Consider the following 24,041-nt stretch of genomic DNA (forward strand, 5'->3'; position numbering starts at 1 on the left):
TTAGCAGTTGTCATCTGGCCCTACAATGGCTTCTGGCCACCCACATGATGGTCTTGATCCCATGGATTGAAGACAACTATCCTAGTAAAAAAAAAAAAATTCACATGGGCTTCCTCTGTCTCTCTCCTTATGGGAGCAATCCTAAACAGGTATACTCAGATATAAGTCCCATATTATTCAATAGTGCTTACTCCCAGGGAAGTGTCTTTAGAATTGCAGCCTATGTGACATATGTTTGAATATAGCAGGTGTGCACTTTTTATTTGAAATCTAATGTGCCCTCCTGCCTTGCAAATTAAAAAAAAAAGTGGCAGACCTGAAAGCCTCAATATCCTTTCCCCTTTCCTAATTCCTTCTCTACTTCCCACATACCAGCAAGCTCTGGAAAGTGCACTGCACCTTCCCCTTACTTTTTACTGATAGAAAGCAAGTGTGAAGACTGGCAAGACTATTGTGGTTGCCTGGCAACCTACACAGTGGCCCCTGAGAGGGCTTTCCTTTCTTAAAACTACAGCCATTGTTTCTATTATTTGGGGTTTTTAACCTCCAGATTTTTTAAAAATTCTGATTTTTGCAAACCTGGGGCATTTTTCAGATTTGTAGAAATATCTGTCTTGTCACTTTATGACTTCAATATCTGGGTTTAAGTATCCACAGATCTATCTGGCTGTGTGTTTAAAATTAGTTATATGGATGTTCTGCTTAACTCTTTTATATTACAGTAGCAAAATGTGAGTTTTTTAATGCTGGAGGGAGTGTGAAAGACCGAATCAGCCTAAGGATGGTGGAAGATGCTGAAAGGGAAGGGATTTTGAAACCTGGGGACACTATCATTGAACCAACCTCAGGAAACACAGGTATATGGGTATTTCAGAGTGAAGGCTTTCTTCATATGAATAGACTTGGGGAAATTGGGAGACAGAAATCAGCTATGGTCTAATCATTTATTTGGTCGTTCTTTAATTTCCCCCATCATACTTAATAACTTTCAGTCTATTATTGGATTATGCCCTCAACACATTAACTTGTATGAAGGGGATCATGAAATGTTGGAGTGGACCAAATGGGATGTCTATTCCAAAGGAGAAAATGGCTTTGGCTTAGCATGACTCATGCTTAATAAACTGAGTATGGCTAGTAGGGATCACCCCATTTTTCTGTGGGTGCCTCCAATGTTCTTGTTCTTAGGTTTGTTGTTTTATGAGAATTGTATTTTTCCTGGGTCTGTCTTCTTCCTTGCAATGGTATATTATACTGGTTAAGGATGCCAACTATGAATTGGACATCTCTGGTGCAAATCTCAGATTGCCCATGAATTTGCTATCACTAGCCAAGAGTATCCTTCAGTCTCCCATCATCATGTTCATAAGCAGCAAGTATCACCCTTCATCAGTCTGCTCAACAACGTCTTATTAAGAACTAAGATGGCCATAGTGACTTGATGGATGTTGCTTGTGGAACTTTGAATTCTAGTTGTAAAATCATTAATGTCCAGCTTATGCTCAACTGCTTGGGTCTAGGCTGCCCTAGTTCCATTATGATATCAGCATAGCTAACCCAAGGGAAATCAAAATGGCCATGACATCTTTTATACTGGACCTTGATCAGCCACTGGCATCAGGTTTTCCTGATATAGAGAGAGGAAGAAAGTAAGGACAAAGATGCAAGAAGTCAAATGGCTGGTTTTTTACTGACTGGAAGTCAACGATACTCTATGGTCATGTGAGCAACAAGTTAACTTTATAATGCAACACACACAATGGCACAATGATAATATTAATAATATTAACAAGAAGAAGGAGATCCATATATGACCAAGGTTACGTGAACCACTGAAATACCTCTTTCCCAGTCCAGTTCTGCATTAGATTCTATGCTGTATTTTTCTTTAATTGTTTACAATGTATGTACAAGAGCTCACGGTGCAGACTTGCAGTCTTCCTTGAAGCTGGGACTATATAGTCTTTTCAGGCTGGAGGTAGATGTTATGATACATCTAGGGTTCTGCTGAAAATGGTAGGCCCGTGTTTCATGCTACTTCTAGGTAACGTGCAATGCATGTGATGTGATGGCATTGTGGTTGGTTTCCTTGCTCTTTTGAGCAGCAGCCAATGGAGTGGAGTTGGGGGTAGGGGAACTTTGTGCATGGTAAGCATGTTAGAGGAGAAGTGAGGCTGCCGCTTCAGCATCAGTGTAGTAAAGCCCAATTCTGCCCTTTGGCAATGTGGAAAGGCAGTCTCTGTGAGCTAAAACTAGAATTTTTTAGTCTATGGGTGAGTCCATGTCTATACCTATGGAGGTATTCCTGGGTCAGAATGGCAGTGTATAAATTGGAAACATGCAATATATATTTGTTTTGTTTCACTGATGACTTTTTTTAATTCTAGGAATTGGATTGGCTCTGGCAGCTGCAGTGAAAGGCTACCGCTGCATCATTGTCATGCCAGAGAAAATGAGCATGGAGAAGGTGAGAGCTGCTCGTTTTAGATGCTAAAAGATCAATACCTGGTTGCATGTTTATTTACTGATGAACTGCAAGCTGCTAGTTTAATTTTAGTATATACAAGATAGAATATAATACCTTGGATAAGTCTGGGTTGTAGAAAAGCATGTGAAGTTAAGGATGTGCTGTTCAGATTCCTAAATGTGAATGATACAGCTAACCCAGATCATCCTACTATATAAAAGGCTAAACATGTTCCAGACAACTCACTTCCTACCCTGGTGCGCCTCCAGAGGGTGCTGCCATGGGGGTAGCCCAGGCCAGGAGCAGGCATGGAACAGCCAATGGCTGCCCCCCACCTTCACCTAGCTGGGATCAAGAGCGGAGCAGGCAGCAATGCCCACCCCCCGCCTTCACACAGCTGGGATCATATGAACCCCAGAGGACTCTTCGCTCCAATGGTAAACATCTATTGAAGCTCCCTGGCCCTAGGGAGGCCCACCTGGCATCGCCCAGGGCCAATTCTTTTTTGGTCCTGGCCCCAGCCTGGTGGAACGCTCTGTCTAATGAGACTAGGGCTCGGCTGGACTTGTTATCCTTCCGCCGGGCCAGTAAGACGGAGCTGTTCCGCCAGCTAGGCAGAGCTCCCCTACTTGGTTGAGTATGGGCTGTGCCCTCCCTACTGGTGACATCTCCATCTGTTGAATACTTTCAAATGCTCTGGTGCTGACTAAAGGGTTATACCCTGTGCCTATATATAGTACATTTTACTGTGCCGCTGTGCGCTGTTTGTGTGTGTGTGTGTGTGTGTGTGTGTATAGGTATTTTTATCTCTGGATGTTTTTAATTTATGGTTTTAAATGGTATCTGATGTAATTTTAAAGTTGCATGCAAATTGTGATCCGCCTTGAGCCTGCTGGCATGGGGAGAGAGGAATACAAATTTAATAAATTAAATTAAAATTAAATTAAATCAGCAGCAGATCAGGTGGCAATGCCTACCCCCCCCCCCCGCCTTCACCCAGCTGGGATCAGGAGTCGAGCAGGTGGCAGTGCCTGCCCTCGGACTTCACCCAGCTGGGATCAGGAGTGGAGCAGATGGCAATGCCTGCCCCGGCCTTCACCCAACTGGGATCAGGGATGGAGCAGGAGGCAATGTCCACCCCTGCTTTCACCCAGCTAGGATCAGACACAGAGCAGATGGTAATGCCAGCCCCCCCTTTACCCAGCTGGGATCAGGTGTGGAGAAGGTGGTGATGCCCACCCCCCACCTTCTTCCAGCTGAGATCAGTCACAGAGGAGGCGGCAATGCCCTCTTGCCCGCCCTCCCCTTTTTTATAGCCCGTTGTATTTTTTCCCAACAACGGGCTTTTTTACTAGTCTGAAATATGCAGGAAAGATCACTCAATGAAAATTTTATAGCTAAGCTTCCATTTTTAGTCATGCAAGCAAAGTAATATGCTTCTCTATTTCTTTTTGTTTGCTTTCACGTCAGGTTGATGTGCTGAGAGCTCTTGGGGCTGAAATTGTGAGGACTCCAACTACTGCCAGATTTGACTCTCCAGAGTCTCATGTTGGGGTGGCATGGAGACTGAAAAATGAAATCCCCAACTCTCACATATTGGATCAGGTAAAATGCCAGCAATAAAGCCAGGTGACAGATGTCCTGACCCCAAATGACGTGCTTAGTCTGCTTTGTGGGACTAATATCCTAGGTTGGAGCATGAGGGGTGTGGACAGGTTGAGTGAAGCTGCAGCGAATTGGTTTTCCTGGAGTACCACAAAGTATACTCACTGAATAGGACAAAAAACATGAAAGGCAAGAAACTTGAGTACAGCCCATTTAGGAGGGCAGGGTGACTGCCTCTGCCATAGTCAGGCAGCACTGGGGATGGCTTCAGCCTATGTGCCCTGTTCATTGACCCTCCAGGACAACCAGTTGGACAGGACACTGGACTAGATGAACTATTGGTCTGACCCAGCAGCACACTTTTATGTCTAGTTCAGCAGTTTAGTTATACTTAGGTTTCATTAAAATTAACGGGCTTTTTAGTCGTGACTAATTATTCTCACTAATCTCTATTTATCTTAAGTAAGAATCATCATTTTTCTGTGGGTTGGTGTCTCTGAGTGGCTATTTTAGTCACTATAGAGGAGCAAACTTTGGCTTAAAGGATTATCATAAATTTATTCAAGAAAAGAGTTGTGTCCCATAACTCTGCGGACGGCTTGAGTTTTTGTCCTGCAGAAGAAACTCCTTGCACTGGCAGAAAGAAGCTGTTGAATGCAAACCCTTGCAAATAATAATAACAGTTTTATAATTCCTGTAAAGTAGTCTCTGGTTAATTAATAAAGGTATCTTCACAAAGAAGAACCTTGTGTTCTTTCGGGGGGTAACTATAGGATGTTTTTCTGGGTAGATGAGGATAATGACATACAGAGACGTTTTAGACTGTATGCCTCAGCATCACCATCTTTGTAGGTTTGCTAGTCCGTCTTTTGTGATCCGCTGCATTTCTCTTTCTGTTTTAATTTAGTACCGAAATGCCAGTAATCCCCTGGCACATTATGACACAACAGCTGAGGAGATCCTGCAGCAGTGTGAAGGTGTGTTCATTCTGCATGTGATATTTCTGTTCAGAATTCCTGGTTTCCTCAGAAAACATATATTAGTGAAAGCTTGTAAATTAGGGCACGAAAGAGAAACATTCTCTAGATGTCAAGTATTCAGTCATGAAGCATGTTGTTTTATTCTATTTGCTGCCTTGGAGCCAGTAGAGGGAGCTATCAGTATTTTTTTCATTGATGAAATATTCTCCAAGATATAACATATGTATGGCTCAGGCTAGCCCAATCTCATCAGATCTTAGAAGCTAAGCAGGGTTGGCCCTGATTAGTACTTGGGGGAGGCATGCAATTGCAAACCACCTAGGAAATCTACTGCCTTGAAAACCCTGTGGGATCGCCATAAGTTGGCTGCAACTTGAAGCACTTTCCACCACCAGGCAATGGTAATCCTTATTGTAGATTTGGATGAAAAACTGTGACCTGTATCCAGAATGCTAGTGTAAGTTGCCTGTGTTGTAAAATAATACCCTAATACGCGTTTACATTTTTACTAGTTCATTTATGCATACACACATACATTCAATATGACTTTCTGGGGGTGGGAGGGTGGGATCTCTCAAGATGACTTACAATGCATTTTCATGCTGTGTTGTAATTTAAATAAGTAGTGAATATAGAGGTATTGAACAAAAGACAGGAGTGGCTACATGCCAGTTCCTGTGTCTTTACTAGTTGCATATAATGGAGGATTTGGGCTGATACAGCCTCTTCTGTTAGAGTGACAGCAAAATATACTAATGGTTTCCAATGTATGACAGTTTAAAAGAATTACAGTGCTTACAAAAATCCACTGTAGCATGTGTGGAAGGGGCGAAAGGGAAGAATCAGTTGGATTGGATTTATCCTGTAGAGTGCCCAAGGTTGCTGAGTCCCCTGGAGGCCAGCCCAGGGATCGGGGTGGGGTGGGGGAGATACTTACTCCATGCCTACCCATCGTGGCAGAAAATGACATCATTTTCTGGTGTGATGCAGAAGCAGCGAGGCACAACGGGTGCCGATTCTCTAAAAATTGGTCCCAAACTTTGTATTTGGGGCTGTTTTTTAGGGAATTGGCCTGTCACAACCTGTCATTTCTGCATAGCACCAGAAATGATGTCATTTTCCAGTGTGATGGGCGGCCACATGTGCCTCAGGCCTGCCTCCAGGCTTTTCAGGTGCCTCTTTTCCCCACTGGCCAGGTCAGTAGTGGTGATGGACAGAGACTGGAGAAGGCTGAGAGCAAGGGGTCTCCTACTATAGTGAGAGAGCCACAGGGTTCTATTCTGTCACCTATGCTCTTCAACATATCTATGAGGCTGCTGAATGAGATCATCAGGAGTTTCAGGGTTGGTTGTCATCAATATGCACACGACATACAGTTCTGCCTTTATCAGCTCTGAACCAGTGCATTGAAGCCATGGTCAAGTGGCCAAGGCAGAACAATCTGGAGCTGAATCTAGTCAAGACAGGTGATGCTGTTTTGGAAGGCTGATGTTTAAAAGGGATTGGATCCACTTGATGGAGAGGAGTTGGCATTTGCAGAGTAGCTTAAGAGCTTGGGATGCTCATGGATTCAGCCTTGCTGTTCGAAAAGCAGGTTGTGTAGTGGCCAAGAGTGCCTTCTGTCATCTGTATCTAATAACAACAACAACATTCAATTTATATACTGGCCTTCAGGACAACTTAATGCCCATTCAGAGCAGTTTACAAAGTATATTATTATTATCCTCACAACAATCACCCTGTGAGGTGGGTGAGGCTGAGAGAGCTCTGGGAAGCTGTGACTGACCCAAGGTCACCTAGCTGGCTTCAAGCGGAGGAGTGGGGAATCAAACCCAGTTCTCCAGTTTAGAGTCCTGCCGCTCTTAACCACTACACCAAACTGGTTCACCGACTCTCATCCTTCTTAGACACAGCTGATCTGGCAATCAATGCCTTTATAATTTTGCAGTTGTACTACTGTAATGTGCTATAGATTGGACTGCCCTTGAGGACAACCCAGAAACTTCAGTGGGTTCAGAATATGATTATTGTCGGGGCGTACTTGGCAAGAACATATCTTGCCATTCTGTATTGGCTGCCAGTTTATTTCAGAGTTCAGTTCAATGTGTTAAAGCCTTACACAGCCTAGGACCCACACATTGAAAGGACCATCTCATCCCATATTTCATCATCTGCTCACTGCAGTCCTCAGACTGCCACCTCCTGGTGGTGGTTCCTCCTGGTGGTGGGTCCACAAGTTACAGTAACCTGCTGGGCATCAGCCTGAGCCCGTGCCTTCTCTGTTGTTGCTCCCTGAGGAAGTGTGAGGGATTGTTATCTTAAGACATTTTTAGAAAGTGCTGCAAGGTCATTTTATTTACCAGGGCCTTTAGTGGAGTATAAAATGCAGATACCTTGGCGGGGAGCAGTTATATGGGGGGGTTAGTTTATTGCTTTTTAAGTTTTAATGTTTTTAATTTTTATTTGTAAGCCACCTTGAACTACAAGGAAAGGCAAGTTATAACTATTGTAATACATAAACAAACATGTGTAATAAATAAATAAATATTTAATTAATGATGGCTGGTAGATCTCATGACATGGAGGAGTTTTGGTGGTGGTGCAAGGTATGTTGGCAACCAAGGTTGGACATCATGTTGCTTGCTTTGTTTTAATTTGTGAGAAAGTAATTTAGACTTAAAATAGGAAACATTGAAGTGGTTTGTTTTCTTATTCTTTCATGCATGCATTTTTTCATGTAGTTTTTTTGTCTTTAATTCTTGTGGAAGATTTCAATTGTATGTTTTTTGCTCCTCCAACAGGAACAGTAGATATGGTTGTAGCTGGAGCAGGCACAGGGGGTACCATCACTGGCATTGCCAGAAAACTAAAGGAAAAATGCCCTGGTTGCAAAGTAAGTTCCAAAAGAAAGAATCTTGATTACTGTATAGCTTAAAGTTTGGCATTGTGGGTCTATAGAGTTGACTGTAGAATTGTCCTTTTATCAGATTAGCCACTTCAAGAAACTCTGCCAGTGGTAGGTGGTCTTTAATAAAGGATTACTGCATTTTACATGCACGGAAAAAGACAAACTGGCAATCAAATGTTTATAGATATGGCCTACTACATTTCCTGTGATCACAGAGGCTGTAAAAAGTATTGCCACCGTGATGATTTGAATTGCTTGTAGCTATATCCTCAATACTCTGATTCACCTGCTGTGCTTGCAGGTGTACGGCAAAACATGCTTGAATGGACCAAAGTAAAAGTCAAAACAAACTAATAAAAATGTAAAACCAGCAACTATAACTTTCAGTTTGGTGTCGTGGAGAACTGGGTTTGATTCCTCACTCCTCCACTTGAAACCAGGTGGGTCAGTCACAGCTCTTCCAGAGCTCTCTCAGCCCCACCCATCTCACAGGGTGTTTGTTGGGGATAATAATAACATACTTTGTAAACCACTTTGGGTGTTAAGTTGTCCTAAAGGGTGGTATATAAATTGAATATTATTATTATAGTTGTTGTTATTAATAAAACAGGGCATAAAAACATTAGCAACTTAAAATGATATCCTCATAAAACCCCTCAAGCCTGAAGCAGATAATAAAATCACCTGAAAAGATGGAACCTATCTTTCGTCCCGCAACTTGACTACAGTGGTCCAGGCAATGGTTACCTCTAGGTTAGACTACTGTAACGTGCTCTACGCAGGGCTTCCCTTGAACCTGATCCAGCGGTTACAGCTGGTGCAGAATGCGGTGGCTCATGTTATTATGGGCTTGCCAATGTGTGAGCATGTAACACCGGCACTGCGTCAGCTGCACTGGTGGAGTACCGAATCAGGTTCAGGGTTTTGGTATTAACCTATAAAGCCCTACGTGGACTGGGACCGGCATATCTGTGGGACCGCCTCTCCCCATATGAACATCAGAGGACCCTCCGTTCTAGTGAGAAACATCTGTTAAAGGTCTCTGGCCCCAGGGAGGCCTGCCTGGCATTGACCAGGGCCAGGGCCTTTTCGGTCCTGGCCTCAGCCTGGTAGAACGCTCTGTCTGAAGAGACCAAGGCCCGGCAAGATTTGTTGTCTTTTCGCCGGCCTGCAAGATGGAGCTGTTCCGCCATGCATATGAGCAGTGTTAGACGGAGCCCCCCTGGCCAGTTGCGGATGGATTGGGCCCTCCCCACCATCAATACCCCTGTTTTAAAAACTCTTTCACTGCAAAGATGCTCTGAAGTTGATTTAAATCTGATCAGCGGAATTCTGTGCTGCTATTCAGATGTTTATATTTTTACTTGTATTTTAACTGTGTAAATTTGGATGTTTTAGTATTGTTAATTTACAGTAACTGTTTTTATTTATTTTAACCTTTATGTATTTGTAATTCGCCCTGAGCCTGCTGGAAATGCGGTGAGGGCAGAATAAAAGTCGAAAACAAACAAATAAAAAGCTCAGGTAAAGAAATATGTTTAGGAGGTTTAACGATAGTAGAGGGGCACCATCTTCCTCAGCTCTGCAGGAGGAGCACAAAGGACAGGTCCTGGGAGGAGAATCCTAACTGGCTAGCTGGACAGTACAAAAGGAGGTGGCCCTTCAGGTTCCCTGATCCTCCCCAGACAGTTTAAGGAATAAAAGGTAAACAGCAAGCACTGAATGGTGTCTTTAACTCTCGGCTCCTTGAGTTAAAAGACACAATCTGACTGCTGCATTTTAGACCAAGTTTTTGAATAGTAAACTAAGGCAGCTCTATGTGAATCAAATTGCAGTAATCTATCTTGGATTAAGTCAGAACATGGATCAGAGTGGCCAAATTCATTTATTTGTTTAGGGGATTTCTGTGTCACCTCTTCAGAGTTCTGCTCAAGGTGGCTTACTATTAGAACATAACAATATGAAAAACAAGCCATTGGACATAAACAGCATGAAAGCTATCTATAAAACAGAAGCAAACCATTAAAGTCCAGGTTAATTAATTAAAATATGTGTTTTGACCTGGTGCTTAAAAGAAAGTAAAGTAGGCACTAGATGAGCCTCAAAGGGGAAGACCTTTTAGAGGTGAGGTGCCACCACAGAAAATGCCCTGTCTCTAGTCACCACCATCTGTCTTACTTTGAAGGCAGGGGCACATGGGCTGAATAGTATGGGAGGAGACAGTCCTTCCATACCCTGGCCCCAAACTGCATAGGGCCTTAAAGGTAAGAACTAGAACTTTGAATTATGTCTGGAAACAGATGTGTAACCAGTGCCTTTCAGAACTGAGATGATACGATTTCTGTAACCAAAACTGACAATAGTCTGGCTCCTGCATTTTGGACTAGTTGAAGTTTCTGAACTATTTTCAAAGGCAGCTCCATGCAAAACATGTTACAGAAATCTAACTTACATGTGATCAGAGCTTGGATCACCATGGCCATGTCACACTTCTCTCAGAATGGCAGTAGCTGGTGTGTTGGCTGAAGCTGATAAAAGGCACTACATGCCATGGAAGAGAGGGAGCCATGGTACAGGATACAGCAGCACCTCCAAACTATGAGCCTGCTCCTTCAGAGAGAATCTAGCCCCCTCAATCACTTGGGGCCACCTATTACACCAGTCACATTGAAATCTCTCGCTGCATCTCTTCGTCTGCCTGTGCCTCCTCAGATACGGAGGTCCTTAAATAGGCCTCTGTCTGGATTTCAGTTTTCAGGGAGTGCTCAGAATAGGGCATAACTAGTATAGAACAGCCTCCCACGATGGTTGCCTGGCTGCTTCTTTATCTGGTTTCACATCTCAGGTTCAAAGCATCATCTTCTGTCAAGGTCATAGAGGATGGTTTATCTACTTTTTAAAAACCTGTGTATTTTATTAATAGCATTTAACTCTTGTTTTTTAAATAATGCTTAGTATTTACTTAAATGTATACCACCTTAGTTGGTTGCATTTTTTAAAAAAAAGCCATGGTTCATAAATCGTAAAAGAACGAGGTCTGTGTTCTGAAAATGACCCAGAGTTGCTTCCTAGAAAGGAGGCATCAGCTAGAAAGCAATCATCAGCCCTGTGCGAAAAAGTGGTGGGTCATATTCTGAGAACATTTTTGTAAACAACAGTTGAAAAGGAAGGTAAAGAGATAACGAGGCGTTGGGCATAAATGGCTGTAACAAGCCCGCAGAGAGAGAGAGAGACTCTCTCTCTCTCTCTCTCTCTCTCTCTCTCTCTCTCTCTCTCTCTCTCTCTCTCTCTCTCTCAATACAGTAGATAGCAACCTTGATAGACTGCAGTTTTGAATAGGAGACTGAGGAAGGTGAAGTGGTAAACAGTGTGCTTAACCCTTCCCCTTAACCCTGGTCATTTTTCCTGTTAATGTCTCTCTGAGGGCCAAGCTACAAGTGACGAATGACACTTGAACGGCAAGTGTATTTCTCCCTGTTCACTTGCCCGCCACTCAATCCACTTGCCATTCAAGTGTCATTCGTCACTTGTAGCTTGGCCCTGAGTTGCTCTTTCCCTTAAAGGGCTCCAGTGGCATGTTTAAAAGTATAAATAAGACATTGGAAAAATAGCTCTTTAGCTACACTATCTGACACTATAATTCAAATATCACTTTAGTGTCTCCAGACTATATTGGTTTTCTTTCCTTCTGTGCCTGTACTGTGATCTTCACTGCTTGCAAAACTACTTTGAATGCTACGGAGATGTACCTCAATAGGTGCATATATAAATTCTTCTCTGTTGCTGTGTCAGGGTTGGGGGGAACTATTTCCTTTTCTTTTCCAAGCAGAAGCTGCCATCATGTTCCTAACATCTATAACTTGTTACATTCTGAAGAGTCCTAGCACAGAATATAATAAAATCTAGCATCTGAATGGGATCCAGGACATACCTGGTCATACCTTTCGACCTTCTGCTTAGCCAAGTGCAAGCAGTATATGACCAAATGGGTTTTTCCACAGGCCTTAAAAAGAACAAGACAGGTTTCTAGTTGGGCATTTTCCAAGGACTAAGTGAAGAGGAAACACTTGCAACATTTGTGTGATAGGTTTGAGATACTGGTTGTGTAATAACAAATTAACAGCTGTGCCTGATAAACAGAATGCTCTCTGTCTTAAACCACCCCTCCTCTCTTCTCAGATTATAGGTGTTGATCCTGAAGGATCCACTCTTGCGGAGCCAGAAGGCCTAAATGTCACAGACAAGACAACTTACGAGGTGGAAGGGATCGGATATGATTTCATCCCTACAGTTCTGGACAGATCAGTACGTCAGGGTTTCCTCATTAGCTGTTCCTTGCTATCTGTAGATGCACCAAATATACTGGAACTAAAATGACAAATGGAAGATGTAGAAAGAGGGTGTGATTAATACCCAAAGTGTATGAAAGTACATCAAAAGCTTCTGGTTAATCACAGCAGGAAAACAAGAAAAGTTGCCAACAATGCAGGAAAAATGCTGTCTCTTTAATACAGCACTTAATTAAGGGAAATGGGTGGCTGGAGCTTTTCATTGCATAAAGTTAAATAATATCACCTGGTAATTGCTTGCAGATCAAACTGATATGAAGGGGCCAGCTAGATGTACCAGTTTAAAAGTTGGCAATCCTCTGTGCATACTATCCAGAGAGAAAAAGGGATCCCAAGATCTTCTTGAATGTGTCAAAGGCACTTCCATGAGCCTGGAGGATTGAAATCTTTTTTCCTGCTGCAGCTTCTTGCATACATCTAACGCCACTCTAGACGGTCAGCCTTCAGGTCTGGGGGAGGGCTAAAAATCCTTTGTATGCTTGTGCAGAATACTGTACACTGTCCTTTGGATAATAGCCATATTTTTTCTGTTCACCCATTACATACATAACACACTTAAAATAGTTTAGGAACCTTTTCGGCTTTTGCTTTCATAAAAAATAATCCATTATCTTTAAGCCCTAGAAAGAATTGTTTTCCTATTAGGCCCAACTATCAAGGGTAAACAATGACCTTTCCCCTTGTTGCATTCGTTACTGATAGGTGCAAGGCTTTGCATCAGCCAGGCAGTCTAGTATTTAGAATCTTCTATGATATTCAGCATTCCAAGACACTGCTATTAACAACAAAATTAAAGCAGCAACTATAAAGGTTTTGTGAATGGGAGTGGAAATGTGTAAATTATTGGATGGACCTTATGCTGTGGTAGGAGAAATCCCTAGTGGATGTGAATCTTTCCCACCTTCCCCAAGCAGTTACTTGTGAGCTCTAGAAAAGCAATCCCAAGGATGGGGATCCCCAGGGGGGGAAAAGAAGCCCTGCAACCTGGGCAATTGCATTGAAGAGGGAGCAGCAGACAAAACGACTCCTTTGTCTCTTACACTGCAGAACATTTTGCCAACGTCTTTGCAATTTCTTGGTTTATAATTTTGAAAGACTAAGTGGGATGAAAGTATATCCAGGAGCAAGACAGACTTTATTCCTTGGAGGCTCTAGCACAAGTGAGGCCAACACCGAGTATGACCACACAGAATGTTGACATTGACTGCTTCTGGGCTTGTGAAGTGAAACTGCAAAGACCATTTCCAGTGTAAAATCGATTTCCTATTTTGTTGGCACTGCTAATATCAGTGGGGAACAGAGAACGTACGTTTCTTTACTGGGCTGGATTCAGGGCATCTCATTAATTTAATTTAATTTATTATATTTATATTCCGCCCTCCCCGCTTTCGCAGGCTCAGGGCGGATTATGTTTTTATTTCTCTCTTCTCCCCTTCCCTTTCTTCTAGCTGGTGGACAAGTGGTATAAATGCAGTGATGAGGAATCATTTTCATTTGCACGGATGCTAATCCGAGATGAAGGATTGCTATGTGGTAAGAGCCCTCTGTGGGGGCGGGTTTAGAAATGTCAAACTCTTACTGCAGACAGTGGATAGCCAACGTGATGGCAGTGAAGGAGAAAACAGTGGTGGAATGATTGCTGTTGGGGCCAGTTTATACATTCTCTTACACTACAACAACCTCTAGGAATAGTGTCAAGGGTGATTTAGGAGTTCCTGGATCTCTCTTGTGTCAATCTCTCTAGCTATCAGAACTCTAATATACACTCTTAGGATTGCAGCAGTTCCCACAGATGAACTTTACATATCACATTTTACAGTCGTTATTGAGTTATTGGCTAGGGTGCCTAAGGGTAGGGGGCACTCTTGGCCCCAGTGCTGCCACCCCAGGTGGCAGACCAGAAGTTGGCAGTTAAGAGCACACCCCATCTTGCTGGACAGCTTGTTAGCTCCAGACTCGCTTGCCATTGAGATTCTAGAGATTTCTAAAGCATCATGCAGAAGTGGCATCACTTCCATATTCCAGTGCAATCCCCCCTTCTCCTGGTGCATTGGCAGGCAAGTAAGCCATGAACTGCCCAGCTGGTCTGTGGCTTGGGGTGCTCAGTCTGGCCTGCCTAAGGTGTAGAAAGCCATTGAGCCAGCCCTGCTAATGGTATTCTTGTGTGAAGTAAGAAAGTGTTCAAACTTGATGTCTGAGCCAGCCTCTTATAACCATTCACATATATTACATTTTTGTGAAGTAAAATGCAACAATCCCTCCTGCATCGGTAGTAGCATCCTAGTTTCAACATCCAGTATAGATGGTGTAGCTGCCAAGCACCAGGTGGAGCCTGGAGATCTTCCAGAACTACAACAGATGAGTTCCGCCAGAGAAAATGACTGCTTTGGAGGGTAGACTCTATTGCAATATATCCCATTGAGCTCCTTCTCCTTTCCAAACCCCACCATTCTGAGGCCCCACCCCCTGAAAATCTCCAGGAATTTCCCATCCTGGAGTTAGCAACCCTAAGAAGTGACCACAGCTGGTGAGCCTTTTTCAGGCATTTGCTTTGCCCCATGCTTGGCATGGAGCAAGTTCCTGCATTTGTGTGCTTACACTGGAAGCAGCAGCTTACTAGTGAGAAGAAAACTGCAACACTGTTGTGTCTACTTTCTTTATTCTCTCTGATGGCATTGCTAAATCAGAGTACACTGGCCAGCTTTATTTATTTGTTGCGTCCATCGGGTTTTTGGGTCTCCCATTCCAGTACTGACTAGAGCCAGGTTAGACCAGACCCAGATGCAAGGTTGCTGACTTCAGACCATACTGTTATATGGGGATGTAGCAAAACCCCAGAGTGTTTCCAAGTTCTATAGGGGAAAATACAAAGCATTGAGTTGAACGAGTTCTTGCAAAGAACGTATTTTCAGTTGCATACATTTTACATTATTCCATTTAAAAATGGTATTTCCATTTAAAATTTTCATGACACTTAACAAGATGAGGCCAAGTGACTTGGATAAGCTTCCTGATAGTCAGTTACAAGGACAGTCATTTGCACTAAGCCATATCCTGTCTTCTTCTAGGGGTTGCCTAGATTAGGTATTCAAGAAATTCTGAACCCAGACTCTCTCCTCTTTCTTTGCCTCCTTTCACATCTGCGTTTTCAAAATGGCTTCCATGGAGTTCTGGCACTGTCCTCTGTTTTGACAGGTGGCAGCTCAGGCAGTGCCATGTCTGTAGCTGTGAAGGCAGCCAAACAACTGCAGGAGGGTCAACGCTGTGTTGTCATCCTTCCTGACTCTGTCAGGAATTACATGTAAGAAAGCGTCCTGTATTTTTGTTTTTCAACCTGGCACTGACTCAGGCTTTGTTACGAAATATTTTTGACCTAGTTTTTCAAAAAAAAAAAAAATTAGTTGTGCTAAATGCTAAAATTCTGTATTGTTTGTGTTTGGGGTTCAGATTTTTATTATTTCAAAAAACTATTTTTAAATCCTCTTATGCTCAGTACTATGAGTTTTTTTCTTCTGAAATCTTGGATTCTGACAAAAGGAAAAATTGCAGCCTAATGTAATTTCTCTTCCTTTCTCACCCCATATCTTACGGAGTCTAAACTTAAATTAATATTGAATGTTTGAAACAAAATAGCTGGATGTCAATGGCACCCCACTTCTCCCATTACCTAAACTGAAAAGTACCTAAGGTCACTTCAAAAATGTATTTTCATGTTTTCTGTTATGTTGAATGTTACAGAGAAGTGCAAACATTATTCAGGTTTACATTTTTGAGATCCAGATTTTTCAGAAAAAGGAAAAAACTGCCACAATCCCTACTGCCTTTACAATTAGGAGGAAATGGAAACCATCATTCACAGCCGACTTGCATGAAACAGAGTTCAAATATAATATAAAGAATGCCCTTTTTTGCAGATCATAGTGCCTCATTGTAAGGGGTAGGAAAAATATATCAGATGTCCTGAAATCATCCCCTGTACTCTGGTGTCATCAAGTTTCAAAATTGCTCCACATTTGTCTTGTTAAGGTGCACTTCAGATGTTACACCAGCAGGGCAGGAGCTGCTTGGCTGTGGGTTCATCTTGTAAAGCTGCTATAACGCTTAAAAGACTCAGAGCCACCTGGGTGGATGATAGTACAGGTCCTGTTACTACCCGATTGTTACCCAGCTGTCACTGGGGCCAGTGGTTGGGCGGGATGGGCCTGTATGGTATTTACAACAGCAACAAGGAATGAATCATGCTGTTTACCAAGGTCATCACTTGAGGGTATGAACTATCCACATATCCACGCTTGTTTGCACCACTTCTGTGCTGCCCTCCAACCTCACTGTGAGATGTCCTGTTTTTATTCTCCTCATGTGAACTTTTAAAGTGGGTCTGACTAAGGGCCACCTCTTTATAATAAATCTTTTTATCATATTTGCATATATGACATTTTATTCCATATTCTTTATAATTTATTTACTTTTAGGGTAGGTGCAACTTAAATTGGTGCTTGTGATTTATGTAGTTTCTTGGTGGTTTCCAGGTCCAAGTTCTTAAGTGACAAATGGATGATTCAGAAAGGTTTCATGAAAGAAGAGGATGACATTATTAACAAACCTTGGTGAGCTCACTGAATCTTTTAGTAAAATACATTGTGAAGAGGTTACTTGCCCGCAAATCCACTCTTATTTTTATAATATTTACTGTATTTATTACTAAGAAAGTTTATCTGGATCATCATTTATATCTGAAACATGTTTGTCAAAAAAATTGGCTTGTCCTTTCCTGTTTCTTGGCCAAACTTATGTTAAGGAAAATCTGCCTGAGAATTCTGGGAAACTTAGATTCAAAATGAAGCTGTTACCAGAGAGATAAGCCTGGATGTGCTTTGCAGAACCCAGGTGCATCTGAAATCATGGGAATGCCAAGGCCCAGGGCTAGAGAGAAAAGTTCATCCCTTGTATTCCATCTCCTTAAGGATCAGAGCACAAGTGGGGACTAATTGCTCTGATAGGTAGCATGACTCAGGTGCAGAGAGCCATGTTCACATGGCTTAGCAAGGTCCTGGTTGGTCCTTAGTCTCCCCACATTGCAGGCCAATATGGGATAAAAATGGAGTTTTTAAGATAGCCTTTAGCTCTTGGACCAGCAATCAGACATGATTGCTGGTTCTTGGCCATCTCATTTTCGAACTAGACTAGAAAGCTAGCCCCTGGTGTTCTGTTTAGATTTTGCAACTTGACTTTACAAACTAACAACTGGTTTATCAAGCAGAGGATCTTGCTAAATAATTTAGGGATTTTAGTTAATTAGTCTTTATTATTTTACTTACCTGTTTTTGACACTTTCTATATATGTAATATTTTTGCACAATTCTTAATAAATACATTCATCTTTGTTCTTGTGGTGTTACTGAGTTTTGAGCTTCAACCTGAATCCTATAGGCCCAGTTACCAGTTAATTGTTTTTATATTATTTATTAATTTTATAGTCTCCCTTTGTCACTAAGACCCAAGGCAGATTACACAGTGCAAGTCAATGTGATCAACAGCTAGGACATTCAATGAACAAATACAATAGGGTATATGTTACAGAAGTTTGAAAACAATCATAATTCCAAACACAGAAATGAAACATAGATGAAAACATGGCAGAAACAAAGCACAAGTAATTAAACATGATATCTTTAAAACACAAAGATGTACACCAACAGGCAGTATCCTGTAGAATAGTCTGCGGTCCCTGTTACTTTACCAAGTCATCTCTCATGTTTCCTACAGCATAGTCCTATTACTTGTGTAAAAAAAGCCCTCCTGAATAATTCAGCTTTGTGTAGTTTGTGGAAAGCCAGGAGAATGGGAGCTTTCTTGACCTCCTCAGGCAGACCATTCTATAGGGTGGAGGCTTTTATTTAGATGAGTGAAGCTGCTGTGACAGAACATAGAGGGAGAGCTGTTCCTGCAGATATGAGGGACCAAGTCCATGAAAGGCTTTGTATGTGATGGTCAAACCTTGAATTGAGCCCGGTAACTGATGAGTAGTGAATGGAATGACACCAGAATGGGACCAATATGTGCACTCTGCCTAGCTTCTAATAGTAAATGAGCTGTGGCATTCTGCACCATCTGGAGTCTCCAAGTTGTCTTTGAGGGGAGATCTATGTGGTGTGTGTTACAATAGTCTAATCTCAGTGTTACTGTGGTATGTATTCAAGTGGCCTGATCAGCCACGTCAAGGTAGGAGGCCATCTTCCAGGCTATGAGTTGAGAGAAGGCCTTTTTTAACAGTTGCATTTACTTGCTTCTATAGCAGCAGTCTTGGATCCAGTATGGCCCCTAGGTTCTTGACCAAGTCAGCCAGGGTGGACTGAACCCCATTGAAAGTGGGAAACACGATGTCCTTCATGATCTCTACTTTCCCAACCAGCATCATTTCTGTCTTGTCAGGGTTCAGTTTCAATTTGATTCCTTTCAGTCATTTTACCGCAGCTATCAAGCGGTAACTCAGGACTAGAGATGGGCACAAACCGAAATATGAACCAAAGTTCATGACGAACCAGGCCGGTTCGTGGTTCGTGAACCAGTGGCTCATCAGAGCCTATTTCTGATGAACCGCCACAAACTTTAGGCTGGTTCATTTGGTTTGTTTTTTGATTCATCACTGCAGACAGCCTGGTGCCGATCTATCAGTTTCCTAGGCAACAGAGCATGGACTTCCTGCAGACCTTCTGCTGACCCGGAAGTGGCCTTCTGCTGGCCCTGAAGTGACCTTCTGCTGACACAGAAGTGACGGTTTGCTAACCTGGATGTGACGTTTTCACGAACCAAACGAACTGGTTCGCAAACTGGGGCAGGTTCGTGAAAGTTCGTAGATCGTGAAATGCGATGAACCACGAACTGCACGGTTCGTTTTTTTTCTGGTTCGTACCCATCTCTACTCAGGACCTCTACTGTATCATCAGGGGATTTGGATAGCAAGATACTGAGCTGGGTATTCTCTGCATACTGATGGCATCCAATTCCATAGCTACAGATGATTTCTCCTAAAGGCTTTACATAGAGATTGAATAACATCGGGAAAAGATTGTGTCTTGTGGAACCCTGCAAGATCATTCCTACCCTGAAGATTGCTGGTCTCCAATAGCAGCCCTTTGAGTCTGTCCCATGAGGAGCAATTTAAACCAGTCCAAGACATATCCCTTAGTACCTACTTCTGCCTCCAACCACTTCAACAGGGTGGCATGATCTACTGTATCAAAGGCTGCAGATAGATCCAGGAGGAGCAACAAAGATGCATGTCCTTTGTCTATATTCAGGCAAAGGTCATCAACTAAAGCCACGAGCTATCTCTGTACTGTAGCCCAGCCTAAAACCAGACTTAAAAGGGTCCAAGCAAAAGAGTTGTCTAAGAAGGCCTGGTGTTGGCTACTGCTCTCTCAACCACTTTACTGAGAAGGGGTAGATTAGAGACTGAATGATAATTGGCTACATCATTTTGGTCTAGGATTTTTTTTTTTTGGTAGCAGGCAAATGACCGTCCCTTTGAGTGGCCGAAGGAAAATGTCCTGAGTTAGTGATTTATTTATGATAGACAGCAAGGGCTTCTTTCTGTAGTCTTTACAAGATTTTAGCAGCTAGGATGGGCAAGGGTCCAGTGCACAAGTAGTGGTTCTTACAGATGCCAGGATCCTATCAATATTGATGTGTTGTCGAAGGCTTTCATGGCCGGAGAACGATGGTTGTTGTGGGTTTTCCGGGCTGTGTTGCCGTGGTCTTGGCATTGTAGTTCCTGACGTTTCGCCAGCAGCTGTGGCTGGCATCTTCAGAGGTGTAGTACCAAAAGACAGAGATCTCTCCTGTCCTGAGTTAGTGATTTATTTATGATAGACAGCAAGGGCTTCTTTCTGTAGTCTTTACAAGATTTTAGCAGCTAGGATGGGCTGCACTGTGACACTGAGAGATCTCTGTCTTTTGGTGCTACACCTCTGAAGATGCCAGCCACAGCTGCTGGCAAAACGTCAGGAACTAAAATGCCAAGACCACGGCAATACAGAAAATCCTATCAATATTCATTACTGTAACTGAGTCAAAATGGTTCAGAAGCAGACTGGATGGTGAACTTGGCAAGCCAGTGGTCTAACTTGTAGAGTTGACTTCTTGATTTATTTATTTTACTTATACCCCACCTTTCTTCTCCAATTGGGATCCAAAGCTGCTTACATTATTCTCTTCTCCATTTTATCCTCATAACAGCCCTGTTAGGTAGGTTAGGCTGTGTGCAAGTGGCCCAAGGTCTCCCAGCAAGCTTCCATGGCAGAGTGAGGAACTGAATCTGGGTCTCCCAGATACTAGTCCATTACTCTAGCCACTACATCACACTAGCTCACCCAGTACAGTTGGAGACTTAATTACCTTGGTTAGTCGGAGGAAATTGGTGGAAGCAATGTATCCTGGGCTGCAAAAGTCTCTTGATCTCCAAAGCATGTTTATTCTTGAAAAACTCACTTCTGGGGATCCAGGGATCAGTGGCAATGTTCAGTAAGAATTTGGCATGATACAGGTTGGTGGTGTTAAACAAAATTAGCTGTTCTCCGCAATGTGAGAAGCATCCCTACTAAAGGCAGTGCCTTCCCACAAGCTAATATCTTTATGATGACAATGGAAAGTTAGTTGTGCAGATTATATATCCCATACCAGTTGCTCAACTGCCGGTGATATGAAAGGAGTCACTTGCAAACTATGGAGATCAAATGCAATGATCATCTCTAACATACCCAATTAAAAGAGCCACATGCCAGAATAACCGGCATGACCTTTTCTGGTACTCAATTCACATGGGGAAAAATGAAGCCTGGTATTTGGCTTGTTGTGGCAAACTTTTATTTACAAAGAACAAAGATGTGACTTTTTGTCAGTGCCTAAATTGCTTGCTAGCAAATCTGTTTGTAGAGTGATCTCATAGTACTTGTTTTTCTCCCAGGTGGTGGCACTTGAAAGTTCAAGAATTATGTCTGTCTGCCCCCCTGACAGTGCTACCAAGTGTCACCTGTGAAAAGACTATTGAAATACTTCGAGAAAAGGGATTTGATCAGGTTCCTGTTGTTGATGAATCTGGGTAAGTGCAGATTTGAGTATTGTTCCTTCCTCCAAATATACCCACTTTCTAAAGGACACGTATACCCACATCACTTTGCTTTGATCAAGCAGGATCCACCCAGGGGTACCATCCACCCACTGAGGGCAGGGGATTCCCTGCCCCCAGCTCCTGCCCCCTGCCTTCTCTCACCTGCCAGTGGAGTGGCATATCTGTGGAGCTCACGTGCAAGGATAAGTGCCCCTCTGCCCCCCCCGGTCCCTTGTTTGGGACCTGGCAACCCTAGATCACCACATTTCAGGCCCTCTGCTTGAACTGTTTGAATACCTCCATATTAATTTATTCTGATGGGCTGAAAAGTAGTATGTAAACAGACACATCTGGAATGGTGATCCATTCTCATTCCGCAGGAGATGCCAGGTATTGAACCTAGGACTTTCTGCATACAGAGCAGAAGCTGTACAACTGAGCTATGACTCCTCTCCCTCTCTCTTTTTTGAACTGCCATTGTCAGTACATGCTATGGGACTTCCTTTCCAAAGTATTCATATGTATAGTTTTTTTTCCTTAGAAAGATACCACAAGCCTTTGAGATTTTCTCCTCCAAAGGGAATTGCCATTTCAAAATCCGGTTTGCATGTCGCACTCTGAGTCTCAGGCTGCACCTCCATCCCCAGATGAAGGCCCAGTGCAGAAAACTGCCTGAAGCTAATTTAAAGAATCATCAAATCTGTGCTGGACAGAAACCTCTCACCATTTAAAAGTTTTCTTTTTAAAAAAATCCCTAGATATTTGCATGATACTTCCTTGAGTCTAAAAGAAAGGTGTGGTTGTAGTTGGAGTTTTTAAAATCTAACCTTAAAAATATAACATAGTTTATTACTTTTTAAGGACCAACTCTTACAAGAGATGATCCATAAAAGAATTAACTGAGCCCAAGTTGCACCTTAGCTCTGAAATCAGTCAGGTAGGGGAAACGTCAACAACAGAGGTCGGTATTTCCGGCAGGTCAGACTAGGACATGGCACAGTCATCTCCCGGGAGTTCATCCCAGTTAATTTGCAGTTGGCTAAAGAAGGTTCTTTGTGGTAACAGCAGTGCTGGTATAAGATTTAACCACATCATCTAAAGCAAACAATCCATATTGTATAGAAGGGGAAAGCCTGGGAAATGGATGATGAAGGAATGTTATTTAGCTTTCAGCTTTCGTTGACTGCAGTAAATTGTTCATATTTCTAAAATTTTACTTTTCTCCTTTGGGAGCAGTTTAGCATGACAAAAAGGCAGTTTAGCATGACAAAATAGTAATGTAAGTTGCTTTGTTAACCAAAAGTGACGTGGTGGTGGTGGTGGTGATGAAGAAGAAGAAGAAGAAGAAGAAGATAGACTCCATCTGCTCTCATGGGGAGGAGGGCTGGACAGGACCAATTTGGAGCAATGAAATGACAGGCACAGGAAAGATTAGCTGTGCATTCCTAAACTGGGTGGCCCTTTTAAGGACAATGGACTTAAACAGGTATAATTTCGCTATGGATTGCACTGTAGCTGCCTCATTCCTTCCCCTACCACTTCACTTTATATTCCATCCTCCAAAGTGGCTTTTTAAAAATATTATTCTATACTATGTTTGATCTGTAGCTTACTATTAAAGATTGATTGAATTCAAGATGAGGGTAGAATGTCTGAAAAAGCTGTCCTAAAGTATGACACAGAAGGGAGAAGCTTACAATTCACTTAGAAAATCTCAGCTGACGTGTTTTGCCCTGTATTTCTTCTCTTCTTTTTAGTGTGATTTTGGGCATGGTTACCCTTGGCAACATGCTTTCTTCAGTGCTTGCTGGTAAAGTGCAGCCATCAGACAAAGTCAGTAAAGTAATCTACAAACAGTTCAAAAAGGTAAGTGGGTTTTTTAGTGCCTCTAGTTACTTTCCCCTCAATAGCCTTTAAGTGAACTTCTTGGAAATCTAACTTTAAAACAGTTCCGATTTTGTAATAGGAATATACAAATTGTTTGACCAAAACACATCACTCAGTTTAAAGCCATGACACTCCTTTGACCATGCCTTTAGGTATTTCCTCATTATGGGATCTGAGACAGTGGCTGGTTGATGACAGCATGGACCGAGTTCAAGAGGGGCTGCAGTACAACAGCAAGATGTTGGAGTGGTGGCAAGAGCTGGCTTTGAATAGTAGCTGCATCTAGGAGACACCTTGACTTCTAGCCCCATTTTTGGTTTTGGTCTCAGAGTTTCTGAGACTTGCAACCAGTGATGACTCTTGCCATCTGGTGTTTAATAGCCTGTAATCATAATGATTTTCAGGATTCTGGCACAGCTGTGTTAGTGCTGCTGACTCCACAGAACCCTGATCATAGAGCATATGCTCACAGTGTTAAGTGGCATCATTGGCAGCGTAACAAAATTCAAATGCACTGGTGGCCTTGATAAAATCTTCTCTTTAATTTTTTTTTTTTTAGTAGTAGTAGAAGACCAAAATCAGTTCTTTGAAAAATATAATTGTTGTAACCAACCAGTTGTTTTATGCTTGGATGAAACATGAGTGAAATGTGCTTTGAACTAGAAGAGCCTTAAGGGAACTTCCAAATAAAAGAGTATAAAACACTTTAAAAGAGAAAATCCCTCTTTTGTATTTT

At 42.4% G+C, this 24,041-nt stretch overlaps 1 protein-coding gene across 3 annotated transcripts in view; it reads left to right on the forward strand.

Moving 5' to 3' along the window:
• LOC129325755 (cystathionine beta-synthase-like protein) overlaps positions 1 to 24,041 on the forward strand; it is a 65,844-nt gene that overhangs the window by 26,050 nt on the left and 15,753 nt on the right. For all 3 annotated transcript variants that reach the window (XM_054973626.1, XM_054973627.1, XM_054973628.1), the window contains exons 4-14: positions 723 to 857; positions 2,388 to 2,467; positions 3,938 to 4,072; positions 4,980 to 5,049; positions 7,854 to 7,945; positions 12,140 to 12,265; positions 13,758 to 13,842; positions 15,505 to 15,610; positions 16,839 to 16,916; positions 21,275 to 21,409; positions 23,176 to 23,284. In XM_054973626.1, the coding sequence (XP_054829601.1) occupies positions 723 to 857; positions 2,388 to 2,467; positions 3,938 to 4,072; positions 4,980 to 5,049; positions 7,854 to 7,945; positions 12,140 to 12,265; positions 13,758 to 13,842; positions 15,505 to 15,610; positions 16,839 to 16,916; positions 21,275 to 21,409; positions 23,176 to 23,284 (1,151 nt within the window). The remainder of the gene's footprint in view (positions 1 to 722; positions 858 to 2,387; positions 2,468 to 3,937; positions 4,073 to 4,979; positions 5,050 to 7,853; positions 7,946 to 12,139; positions 12,266 to 13,757; positions 13,843 to 15,504; positions 15,611 to 16,838; positions 16,917 to 21,274; positions 21,410 to 23,175; positions 23,285 to 24,041) is intronic.

This window comes from Eublepharis macularius, chromosome 3, assembly GCF_028583425.1.
Source record: "Eublepharis macularius isolate TG4126 chromosome 3, MPM_Emac_v1.0, whole genome shotgun sequence".
Taxonomy (NCBI): Eukaryota; Metazoa; Chordata; class Lepidosauria; order Squamata; family Eublepharidae; genus Eublepharis; species Eublepharis macularius.